This window comes from Helianthus annuus, chromosome 12 (assembly GCF_002127325.2).
Source record: "Helianthus annuus cultivar XRQ/B chromosome 12, HanXRQr2.0-SUNRISE, whole genome shotgun sequence".
NCBI classification, from domain to species: Eukaryota; Viridiplantae; Streptophyta; class Magnoliopsida; order Asterales; family Asteraceae; genus Helianthus; species Helianthus annuus.
Genome location: NC_035444.2, coordinates 37,289,248 through 37,302,333, shown reverse-complemented (window position 1 = coordinate 37,302,333; position 13,086 = coordinate 37,289,248). Strand labels below are relative to the sequence as shown.

At 33.2% G+C, this 13,086-nt stretch overlaps 1 protein-coding gene and 2 non-coding genes across 3 annotated transcripts; 2 read left to right on the top strand and 1 right to left on the bottom strand.

Moving 5' to 3' along the window:
• The first annotated feature begins 4,275 nt into the window (after nucleotides 1-4,275).
• LOC118485323 lies at nucleotides 4,276-4,382 on the top strand. The gene has a single exon (XR_004875625.1). It is a non-coding gene; the product is annotated as a small nucleolar RNA Z279/snoR105/snoR108 (small nucleolar RNA).
• A 900-nt stretch (nucleotides 4,383-5,282) lies between these two features.
• On the top strand, nucleotides 5,283-5,389 carry LOC118485324. The gene has a single exon (XR_004875626.1). It is a non-coding gene; the product is annotated as a small nucleolar RNA Z279/snoR105/snoR108 (small nucleolar RNA).
• Nucleotides 5,390-6,207: 818 nt separating this feature from the next.
• LOC110894696 (protein PSK SIMULATOR 2) lies at nucleotides 6,208-11,196 on the bottom strand. Its single transcript, XM_022141920.2, has 12 exons — nucleotides 10,558-11,196; nucleotides 9,860-10,173; nucleotides 9,684-9,776; nucleotides 9,151-9,241; nucleotides 8,946-9,039; nucleotides 8,405-8,502; nucleotides 8,184-8,253; nucleotides 7,982-8,091; nucleotides 7,760-7,876; nucleotides 7,593-7,669; nucleotides 7,015-7,059; nucleotides 6,208-6,932 (listed from the first exon to the last, which is right to left on the bottom strand). Exons 1-12 carry the CDS (start codon nucleotides 10,861-10,863, stop codon nucleotides 6,467-6,469), a joined length of 1,881 nt encoding a protein of 626 aa, XP_021997612.1. The 5' UTR covers nucleotides 10,864-11,196; the 3' UTR covers nucleotides 6,208-6,466.
• Between the last annotated feature and the right edge of the window lie 1,890 nt (nucleotides 11,197-13,086).

The following is a 13,086-nucleotide window of genomic DNA, read 5'->3' as shown; positions in this document are numbered from 1 at the left end:
AGTTGACTCTAGTTCTAAACGTTTCCTTACCAGAACTCAACAAATAATTAACATGAGAGTTAGTGACAAAATTAAATGTTAAGGCTATAAAAACCATAATAAGCAGTCTTCTAACAAAACCTTTCGATACCTTACATATTCTAAAGATTAATCAGAATATAGTATCATAATTAAGCTATGTTATGAAGGCTGTGAGGTTTGCATGGTTAACATAAAGTCACACTTACTTAAACTCTCATATTATTTGTTTTAATATCTGAATTGAAACATTACTAAGATAAAACTAGATGATACCTTACACTTTCACAACTTTTGTCATCATGTAAATGAGAATTTGACAAAAGGAAAATGAGACTTAAAAATTTCATCCATTATAACCAAAATTCATGAGAAATCATGACATGGTTAATGAGGATGATTTCTTATCTAATCTCATTCTAAGTGTTTTTTAAATCATGGCGTTATAGCCCTAAATATCACATGGCTCAAGGAATAAGTATGGGTCCATCATAAGTCATTCATTGACATTCGTGGAACTTATTCCAAATGAAACATTTAGACATAATTCATTTATCATTTAAAGACTATCTACTTGTATCTAAATTTGTCGTATATGGCCCACAGTTTTTTAAAAGAAATCTATTCATATATGTACTTAATAAGATTTCTATTAAATATGTCCCTAAAGTTTCTCATGATATCTGGACATTAAAGGAATCAAATAAAGTCTAACGTATATATGATAGGTTCCTACGTCACGTAGCTCATTGAAACTTCTCTTGTAGCATTCTAGAGATATTAAAGATCAGTGGGAGCATTAAGTGTCTTAATAATAACTTGCAATAGTTGCAAGAGGTGGGGAGTGAAAAATTTATATTACTTCAATTTACACCTCTTGTACAAGACACTGCTCCATTATGACACTGTTCTATCAAAACTTGCCTCCTTAAATCTAAAGCTACTCTTACAAAAGTTTCATTGTTGCTTAATTGTGGGCACACTTAGATTTCTTATCTAAACTAACATAATCCTCAACAAGAGAAACTACAACGACTAACGTCATTAATATGTTTTCTCTATTAGAATTTGTTGGTTATTAAACATTGACCCTAAGCATGCCGAGTTCCTTAAGTTTTCTAAGGTCAGTGGGAGCAGTCAAAGTCCTTATTATGACTTGCAAGGAATACAAGAGGCGGGGGGAAGAGTGTCATTAAATTCACTCCGAATTTAACTCCGATTACACCTCTTGTACACTATACTGCACCAACTCTTACAAACTTAGAATGAAAATGATAGCAACCTAACCAAGAGCTAATCCATAAAATTGAAACTTTTAATGAACCCAATAATCAACTCAGGAGGTCATCTAGGTTTAAAAACCTACTAACTTTGATGATTACATAACCTCCCTAACTGAAGTTGAAATGGATTTTGGAAAAGTTTACTGATCCTATCTCTTCAAATTAAGCCAGTAGAGTTAATCAATCTTCTAAATAGAATAAAATCGTTTTCTAGTAAAACTGATTTTATGTGTTCATATAACGTTTGGGATTTGATTGAATTACCTAAGAGTGTTCATAACTAAACCAAATCCTTATATAAACGTTAAGACACAAAGAAGCATGATTGATTGTCAAAGGTTATACTTAGGAAGAGATAAATTATCAAAGATTTCTTTGAGGATCATCACTGTTCTAGTAGCTTATAATAGTTTAAAGCTACATTAGATGAACATTAAAAGAATTTTCCCTAACAATGGCTGACACATTTACATGTTCATTAGATAACAACCTAAAGTTTCAAACTGAAGGTTAAAGAACGCTTCATTGTAAGCCAATAATATCCATGTATGGGTTAATGCAAACATTATAATGTGATCTTAACGTAATTATTTTCATCAAGAATCAAGTGGATTAATGAACCTACCTCAAAATGAGTGGGAGCAACTAAATTAAACTTGTCTATATAGATGATATTCTTTTGACAGGTATATGTTACATAAGTCAAAGCATTGTTAACAAAAACTTTGATATAATAGATCTCAGAGATATCTCTTACATAATAGATATCATAACATGTTGAGATAGACCAAATGGGACATTACTTCCGTTCCATAAGTTTAACATTAAATTGGTCCTTACATATGTAACAAACAATACTGCTCTCCTTTAGAGGATAATAGGATAAATGAGATTATTTCTTACGCTTCACTAATTAGAAGCCTTACGTAAGTTTAAGTCTATACTCGTTTAGATATTACTCATATTGCAACACACTAGATATGTCTAGATTAATGTGAAGCATTTAATTGAGTATTACAATATCTTTAAAAGAAACGAGAGACTATAATTTAAAGAAGAAGTGAGAATTAAAACCGGTTTATTACTCTAACTTTGTAATATTCAAAGATGACAAAATGTAATTTCGGGTATATCTTTATGTCAGCAGACAAAACCTATCTTATGGAGGAGTCATAATAAACTGATAATAACAACCTAAGATATGACGATATAATATATTGTTGATCACAAAGCAATAGTCACTAAATGTTGTTGGAAATTTATCAGTGGACTCATAAGTTTATTAACTCCATATAATTAATATATTGAAGACTTATTGTGATAAAGTCAGCTACCATGTCTCCTTGAACAGTAACAGTTCGAGAGGTGCTGCATTACATTTCGATACACAATTAATTATTCGTTTATGAACGAATTGAGGAAACTAAATCTTTGTATCGAATGCATTCATGATATGCTTAAGGATCCTATAACTAAAAGTCTATCACCCATAACTATTATGTAAGCGCTTATAATAATCACGGGTTTATTGATGACTATGTACAACTGCATATCGTACTATGAATGATTAACTTTTAATATTCCTCATCAGTTTGATTTTGTATGTCTCTTACATATGTTCTGCCGGTGTAATGACATATAGACAACTATAAATACAAATCAAACGCTAAAGGGCTTGTTTGTATTTTGATCATAACTGTTAGGTTTTAAATTAAGGCTATAGTATGACTAATGGGGGTCCTGAGTCGCATAATGATTCAACGGCTGTATTTCTCTGCTATAGTTCTTGTTTAAAGCTAAAATGAGTATTAACTTCTGATCAGACTTATCTAATACTCATGATAAATGATTATTCGGCTAAGTGGGAGAATGTAAGATTAAATATTTATTTATTTATATTTAATCTAGTAGCCATCATTATCATTTATATAATACGGATCAAAATATATTAAAACCTATAATAAATTAGTTGGTAATTGTTGATGGGCCAGATTACCCTAATTAACTAATTGGGTTTCCCCTTGGGTGTATATAAGGAGATTACTAGAGAGGGATTAGGGTTAGACCCTCATAACATCACACAAAAATCGCCATCCTCTCTCTCCATTACTACGAGTTCTTCAACCCTAAAGAACTCGGTACTACCATCAAGAAGATACATCCTAAAGGGGAACCAGACCAATCTGACGAACATGACGTCTACTTCCCTCTCTGGTGTGGTGACTGCTAATCAGGTACACACCTCTTATTTTATTGTTCATGATTGAATTTACATCATTAGGGTTTATGTTTTACCCATGATCTTATGATATAATCAACATCACAAACATCCAATCATGTTCCGCCATGTCAGCAACTACTATTCTATCACTCACAAGCATTCTTTAGTGGCGGTGGTCATCACTAGTGATGGGATTCCAATGTACAAGTATTAATACACAATATAAGTCATACACATACATTCATCAATGTTCAACGCGTGATAAAATGCACGCGTTATAAGTATCACTCGTTATAAACTAGGTGGCGGCGGTGTTCGTGATATTTCAACGAGTGATGGGCAGTCCATAACGGACCACCCCCACTCCCCTAATAATCGGAAAAAAAAACTTTATTACGACAGTCAACCAATAAGTTTTGGCTCCGCCACTGGTCTGAAGCCGATCCAATCACCTTAATGAATAGGGGAAGAGGTCGGCAATGCATTTCATCAAACAAAAGGTGTGTGTCATCAAGTTTCTAAACACAAACAAAACTAGAGTGACAATTTTCGACAAATAGCTAGAAAACATCTTTTGAAAGAAAAACAAAAGTGAATGACAACAACCAAATAAATGAAAGATCAAAGAGTAGCTGTTGGGCATCATGATTGGTCCCATATCGAGGGTAGAAGAAAAAGGATAGGTTGGGGGATGTTATAAAAAGGGACCACATGGTTTAAGCTAAACTCATGATCCTTCAGGCAAGTTTTGAAGGGAAATGAGGAGTGGTCAACGCTTGCATTTAAATATGCAAGATGGGGTGTTCGCCTAAAGCCTGTTACGACAATTGGGCACCTCCATTTTTAAACCATCTGATCCCTGTCTTTTTTTTTTACTTTTTGTTTTCTAAATTATCTTTCTTATTTATTTGAAAAAAAATCATTTATTTAAATTCTTTAAGTTTTACATTTTTTCTGAAAGTTTTTGTTTTATAAACACAAAAAAAAAAAAAAAAAATAGATATTGTTTCTATCATCTTAAAAAACAAACCATTTGAAACGAAGTATGTTTTAATAGAGACATTTATCGTTATTTTTATTATTTTAACACTTCAAGCTTTTATATATGATTCTAGTCACTTGAAACCCATTTGAGAAGAAAAAGTCCCTTCTCTTAAACTCTCCAAGAAAACATATGCATGTTTTTGTGTTGTGTTTTTGCATGGATTACTACTTTACTAGAGAAAAACAAAAGAGGTTTATGCATACATTTTTGCATGATAACAAACCCCCAAGTAACATGATCCATCTCTCATTATTTTGGATAGTTATATGGCTTGATTTGGTGCAGCCTGTTATATGGTCCTCTTAAGCGTTCGGCTTGCGACGGAAACATGATGCAGGTCATGGAATGTGCTGATTTTGAATAAACAAAAACATGGGTATTAGACTATTGGTCATAAACATGAATCTTTCAAGCAATAAACTTGACAGGGGAAATACATGAAGATCCAACAACACTTAGATGTAAATAGGTCTCAATTTGTCACTTTATCATCTTAGTAAAAGTATAGAGCATACATCATTAAATTCTCTGGATTCGTTAGCAAACGTGTTGACCGAGATGATCACTCCAAGCAAGGCAACTTTCACTACATCGTCATTGGTTAGGTTATAAACGGTCCCATATCGAAACTAGAAGAAAAAGGATAGGTTGGGAGAAGCTATAAAAAGGAAGCACGAAATATCTTAAACCCATGATCCTTCAGGCAAGTTTTGAAGGGAAATGAGGAGTGGTCAATGCTTGCATTTAAATATGCAAGATGGGGTGTCCGCCCAAAGCCTGTTACGACAATTGGGCACCTCCAAATTTAAGCCATCTGATCCCTATCTTTTTTAAGTTTTTGTTTACTAAAGTATTGTTTTCTTTAAAACCTTTTGTTTTCTAAACCTGTTGTTTTTTACCTATTTTGTGCGGTATACAAGTCAACTTGTTATTTTTTACATAATTTGTGAGGTATATAAGTTAACTTGTTATTTTTACATATTTTGTGAGGTATATAAATATTATCGCTAGCTATCTTTTTAACTGCAAATTAGTTGATTGCAATTTGCACATAAATTTAGATACTATTGAAAAATAAGCTGGATAAATAACACAGAAACACACTACTAGCCACTAATGTGACACGTTTTCGTGGAAACACATTTCACGCCTATAGCCTATAGTTGTCTGGCGGGTACAACATTCGATATAACGTCGTGTACAACACAACATTCGATTACGTCTATAGTTGTCTGGTGGGTACAACATCAGAACAATACTTGTATTACCACAGAGAAACTTTTATCTAACATTGAAGCTGAGTTGCTTGTGGTTTTTTCCATGGCAAGATCCGAAGTAGAACACAAATCATCTTTTTTTGAACGGCAAATTTCTTTAATCTTGTCGTCTATGGGACTTGAACCCAAGACCTCCCCTCCCAAGATGTTTAAAGGCATTGCGTTTGCAAATGGACCACCACCCTAATGATAGAACACAAATCATTTAAATTGTATTAAATGGATACTTAAATTGTGTAACCATTTTGATTTTACAAGATTAACAGTTTTAAACAATGTAGTGTCATCAAAAGTTGCTTGCAATCATCCCTACAACTTGAGCAATTAACTCTTGAAGCCTTTTATCTATCATGCACAAAGGACAATGCATGATGTATTTGTATATTGAGCATTCTTAATGTTTGAATAAAAATCACAGGATAAGTTCCAACAAATTACTCCAACCACAATATTAACATGATCTCTAATAATCTACTACACTCACTTCATATATGATATATACACACAGAAACAATGGCTTGCAGATGTGTACCAACAGCTCAAAATGTTGTACCCACTGCATTCAACCATATCATCATTTTATATCCCACTTAGTTCCTGATTGGAAACTTGTACCGATCGCTTAATATGTTGTACCTAAGCCATCTAAAACGTCTAATATATCAGCATTCGCATACCCCGGTTCCCTCCTCGGTGAGCTTCCCATGCTTCTACTTGATGCGAAAACCGCAGATCTCTTCCTCTTGAACTCTTGACTTTTGCTAATTCCCGGAACCAGCATCGTTCGCTTCATAACCATTTCTAAAAGATTCCTATCTTCCAAGGAGATTTGAACCCGTTGAAGTTTACCATTAGCTTTCAATCTAGACGGATTTGAACCCGTGATCAGACCGTTATCATTATTAGGAGGTCGAGCGGGAATGTATTTTGGAACCTTGTCTCGGAATCTGACTAGACTTATTAGACGGTGAAGCCAAATGATCAAATCAAGAATGTATCGGTCCATTTTCTGTTTATCGGCATGATAAAGTGTCTGAAGCCGAATAATACTGTTACTCCCTGCTGCTGTCTTTTTCCCGAACTCGTTACTGTTGAAAAAATAAACCCGTTAAAATCTAAAACCAGCAAGATAAAATCATGAAAAACTGAAAATAACAACAGAATGATTACCCTGTGTTTGCCCACTCTCCGACCCATCCGAACCCTTGGTGTGCTCTGCAAATCACGATAGTAAATAATTGGTAAGCATGGTAACCTGAATGAAATTATTTGGAACATAAATTAAATTGTTAATAATATTGCGAGTAAAATGTCATTTTCGTCCCTAAGGTTTGGCCAATTTTGCGACTGTTGTCCAAATGTTTGTTTTTTCGCATCTGGATCTAAAAGGTTCGAAATCTTGCAATTTTCATCCGGCTCGTTAACGCCATCCATTTTTCTCCGTTAAGTCAGGGGTATTTTCCGTCTTTTTTGTTAACTTAAAGGGCAATTCGGTCTTTTTCACTTTATGCAAAAAGACAGAATACCCTTGAAAAGGACTGAATTGTTGTTAAGTTAACAAAAAAAACGGAAATACCCCTGACTTACAGAGAAAAATGGATGGAGTTAACGAGCCGGATGAAAATGGCAAGATTTCAAACCTTTTGGATCCAGAAGCGAAAAACAAACCTTTGGACGAAAGTAGCAAAACTGGCCAAACCTCAGGGACGAAAATGGCATTTTACTCTAACATCGCACGAAAAACATACTTGGTAGTATCTGTAGCTACTGGAACAAGCCACTGAAGTGTTTTTTCCATTTCTGCTTTAATTTGAGGCATTGTCATCTGAAACAAATGCATATTCTCTTTTTAGAAAAGAAAATTTTGTAATTATTAAAAACATATAATTAAATAAATAATAGTGGTAAGGCATACCGCTTCTTTAGAGTCGAGTGCTTGTATGCGAGAACGTAAATCTGCCTTGACTTTTGCTGGTAAGCCATTATATAAATTGTCTCTCGTATTAGGAGGTAATGAGATGGGCCGCGCTGCCTGGAATATTTGTCAACACAAATACATTTATATATGTATGTATATATATTATATATACATGTATGTGTAGCGTGTAAATACAAATGCGGAGGATAATTAGCTTACAATGTTGTCCATTTGAGTGACTAAGTTAGCATAGTGTAAAGCAAGACCTGCAACACCTAGTGTCTCCGGCTTTTTATGAACTATCTTTTCATTCGTCATTGAACTTGGTACTACAAATGATGAAGATATATAAATTATCGAGAAATTTGGAATAGTAGATATATAGATATAATATATCATAAACAAGTTTAATAATTAATACCATTCTCTTCAAAGGCCTCGGCAATCGCTTGATGGATGAAGGTCACAATATCTACAAGCTTCTCCACAACCTAGAATGGGTAACGGCATAAGGAACGATCAAAAAGATTGCTCAATAGTACATATAACACACAATTTAGCAAAGACAGTTATTGATTTTTCAACTTCTTTGCATAAAAATATGAAATAAAATTAAAATGTAAATACCGATTGATAGAATACCTCTTCTAAACTTTTAGACCAAAGAGATTTCCTTTTTAAGTTCCTCACGAGTTTTCTTTGATGCTTTACGTCACTATGTAAGATTGTAAGACTCTCTCCTACAACGGAAACAAAAATCACATGTTAACCAAATAATCAACCTCATTCCAGAAACCGGATAATTCAAAAGGGCAACAAACCCTTAGATACTAAATTACTATAAGAAATTATAAGAGTAAAGTACACGAATGGTCCCTGTGGTTTACCAAAATTTTGGATTTGGTCCCTAACTTTCCAAAAGTACACGGACGGTCCCTATGGTTTGCACTTTGTAACGCATTTAGTCTCTAGCCAACAAATCTAAAGGACTAAATGTGTTACAAAGTGCAAGCCACAAGAACCATCCATTTACTTTTGAAAAAAGATAGGGACTAAATACGTTACGAAATACAAACCACAGGGACCATCCGTGTACTTTTGGAAAGTTAGGGACCAAATCCAAAATTTTGTTAAACCACGGAGACCATCCATGTACTTTAATCAAATTATAACTTCATCTAACCTTTTCGAGGAAGATGCAAGGCTTCTACTTCCTCAAGCTTGCGTCGGTAATCTTGTTCAAATCTATCTAACGCATGATACTCATGATATAATTCCTGCAGCATAACAAACATGTTAGCATCTTTTACGTTAATATTTGTCGACACTATGGTATACATTAGTATTTGATCTGGTTATAAATGTAAAATAAACTGATGATAACTTACGGATGTATACTGAGCAAGATTGGTGAGTTCGAGCATAGTAATTTCGGCCTCCTCTCTGAGCTGTTTGTTTGTTACAAGATCCGAGTCCAATCTGATCCATCAACAATCAAAATCCAGTTCCAATATCATAAAAACAAAGGGTTGCAAACGAACTGAACGTTCAGCGAACAGTTCATGAACCGTTTGGCAGGAAGTTCGTTTGTGTTTAGTATAATAAGTGAACGAACATGAACGGAGGCCATGTTTGTTTATTTATGTTCGTGAACGTTCGGTAACGTGTACGTTTGTGTTCGATAGCTCATTAGTGTTTTCAATTTTTATATTTTATTCAAATACTTCAAATTCCGACAAATAAACACAAACACGTTCATTTCCTTAACGAACGAACACGAACAGAAAATCTCGTTTGGTAAATGTTCATGAACAGTCCGTGAACACATATTTCCTTAACAAACGAACATGAAGAAGGTCTTCTTCGTGTCCGTTCGGCTCGTTTGCAGCCCTTAATAACACGATATTCACACTCAGATTACCTGATAAAGAAACGATCCAGATTATGCCATTGTGGATCTTTGCACATATTTCCAAACCGAACAACCTCTCTGGAGAATACCTCAAGTTCCTCCCTAAAAAGAACAAACGTATTATAATTTATAATCATAAAACAAATAACAATGCCTTAATTTGCACAATACAGAAAGAAAGAAACCTCTTATCAGAAGCTGCAATACGTAACAATTCCTTCGTATCTGTAGAAACTAAAAGCTGGACACCTTCTGAAATCAAAATCTCCTTTTTAAGGATCTGGATGCTTTCTTCGGTAAGCGATTGCATCAAATTGGACCCTTTAACAATAGTATTAGCTACTTCAAATGCTAAAATCGATACTTTATCTCCTCTTGAAGCCATATTGGATACAAATCCACTGTTAGCGTTTAAATTAGTCATACTACTGCCCAGTGTATCCAACACTTCAAGACCTACGTTACCAGCTTTCCCGAGAAATGTACTCACATGAGGTGCCTACCAAAACACAAAATGCCGATAGGATCAAAACGCATAAATATTCGTATATTTTTTATAACAAAAGCCCCGTATACATATCACACATCAGCTTTTGGGATCAAAACGCATAATATTAGTATATTTTTTTAATAACAAAAGCGTCGTATACGTATCACACATCAGCTTTTGGGATCAAAACGCATCAAAGCGCCACACACTTCTATACGCACGTATACATACGGCGAACATTTAGCCAATAATTTCCCCTAAATACATCAAACACCACATATATAACCTAAGTACACTTAGAACATAACAATAACTTCAATTTCAGATACATTATTAAACATGAACTTATTCTGAAAACTGAAATTAAAGATAACAACATATATAATTATATACCTTACTAACCCTAGCAGGTGTAGAAGGCTTCAACTCCCTTGAAATGGTTAAAAACATTTCAGCAGAACCATAAGATGATGTCATCTTCCTATCATAAACACCACCATCATCACCATAAGATGATACACCTGAATCATCATCATGAACATCATCATCATAATAATAATCATCGTTCTTTTTCTTCTTCTGTTGACCAAAACTCGTCATTGACTTCAACTTCCCTGAAAACCCTAAACTACCCCTGTCTCCGTCGTACTCCGCCACCGTGCTCCGCTTCATCGTCCCGCCGGTACACACCCCTCCCATTTTACACGCCTCGAATTATTCCACAATAATAATATTACTTCACTGATTATTGTTATTGTTTGATAACATGATAATGTAAGAAACAAACCCTAAGAATTGACGAACAGGATTGAAGATGTAGATGTGATGATTGTAACGCACTAATTGATGAGTGTTATTTTTGAAGAAAATTGGGGGAATTGAGAATTTTGAGATTTGGAGTTTGATGAATGAATGTGATCCTAAAATACAAAATATCGATTATCAATAAGAAGAAGAAGAATTAAGAATAAGAAGACTTTTTTAAAAGGTTTGACTGTTCTTCAGTTTACTCTCTCTCTCTAGAACTTTTCTTTGTGTTTTCTCTCTCTAAATATCTTTCGATTTTTTTAGGAGGGGCCGGCTGAAATAGAAAAATTATATTTACTGTTTTTAAAAGAGAAACAATATTATTTGGATTCTTTTTTTTTGTTGGAAAACTATTTAACTTAGATTGTAACTAGTATTAAGTAGCCCCCGCGTTGCGGCGGGGGCAAACACTAAGGTCACACTACTGCTAGCGACCACCAACACTGAAGTTGCGGTGTGTTAATGTGAAGAAATTAAACCGAACCGTAAAACATAGAATAAAATAACTAAGTTCATCTAGCACTCGCGCGTTACGATGAACCCGCATCTATTTTTTCCCGTTTGACAGATTCATCGTAATCTATATATAATATATATCATTATCACTATAAAAACCATAATGCATACATTACAACAACCATTGCATCAATATGTTGCAAATTATATTTATACAAGATTTTGGTTAAATTAATTAGATTATTATAAATAATAATAATTTACAAATAAACCAACACAACTTAGAGTTGATCAAACTGATTGAATATGGTAAGATAATGAAACCATTATTTGATTATGGTACAACCACTTAAGCACAGTTTACAACCATACATGCATACAAAACAGATTGAATTTGGTAAAGTAATGAAACCATTATTTGATTAAGGTACAACACTTAAGCACAATTTACAACCAAACATGCATACAAATGTTCCAAACTAATAGTATATAAATATATAAATGTATGAAGCATAACCACATAATCTTTTTTTTTTTTTGAAACACAACCAAAGCCAAAGATACAATCACCCTAAGCTAAATGTTGTTGCTTATTTATAGTATAGAGGAGGTATAGTGTCTCGGGGCGTTATAGATGATGAGTTGGCGGGAGTGACGCCCCCACACCCTCCGACCTTATGAGTTAGCAGCCCATGGGTTTCTTATAAACCATGTATGTCAACCAAAGCATTATGTACAAAATCTTAAAGCAAGAAAAACCTTTTAAACACATGTTACTACACCATATAGCCAAGATATATTACTAATTAATAGTTTATAATGATTTGTAGTTTTGTTTCATAAAACTATTAGGTTAGAATCCCGTGTATTTTACGGGTTGAATAAATGTAATTTTATATATTAAATAATAAAAAGTTATATTTTTATGAACCTCGTATATTGTACGGGTTAAATAAATGTAATTTTATATATCAAATAATAAAAAAAATTATATCTTTAAAAACCATGTGTATTGTACGGGTTAAATAAATGTAATTTTGTATACTAAATACTCAAAACGTCGTATCTTTAAAAACCATGTGTATTACACAGATTAAATAAATGTAATTTTATATACTAAATACTAAAAACGTCGTATCTTTGAAAAACCCGTGTATAATCGGGTTGAATAAATCTACCAATAAATAAAAAAATACATCCTTAAAAACCTCGTACGTTACACGTGTTGAATAGATCTAAAAAAAAGTTATATATTTAAAAACCATGTGTATTACACATATTAAATAAATGTAATTTTGTATATTAAATACTAAAAACGTCGTATCTTTAAAAATCCCGTGTATAGTCGGGTTGAAAAATCTACCAAACAATAAAAAAATTATATCCTTAAAAACACTGTGTATTACACGTGTTGAGTAAATCTAATTTTACATAGCAAATGATAAAAAGTTATATCTTTAAAAAGTTCATGTATTACACGGGTTATATAAATGTAACTTTGTATAGTAAATACTAAAAAAAGTTATATTTTTCAAAACCCCGCATTTTACACGAGTTGAATAAATATAATTTTGTATACCAAATAATAAAAAAAGTTATATTTTTGATAAATTAGGATAACATTTAATATTAATTTATTATTTATTTATTAGTTAATAT

Bases quoted from the DNA above. Each gene is read 5' to 3' on its own strand.
- LOC110894696 (XM_022141920.2), bottom strand. From the start codon at position 10,863: ATGGGAGGGGTGTGTACCGGCGGGACGATGAAGCGGAGCACGGTGGCG. The intron at 10,174-10,557 runs GTATATAATTAT...GTGTTTTGGTAG, and splicing joins CACCTGCTAGGGTTAGTAAG to GCACCTCATGTGAGTACATT. The intron at 7,670-7,759 runs GTATGCCTTACC...CATTTGTTTCAG, and splicing joins CACTCGACTCTAAAGAAGCG to ATGACAATGCCTCAAATTAA.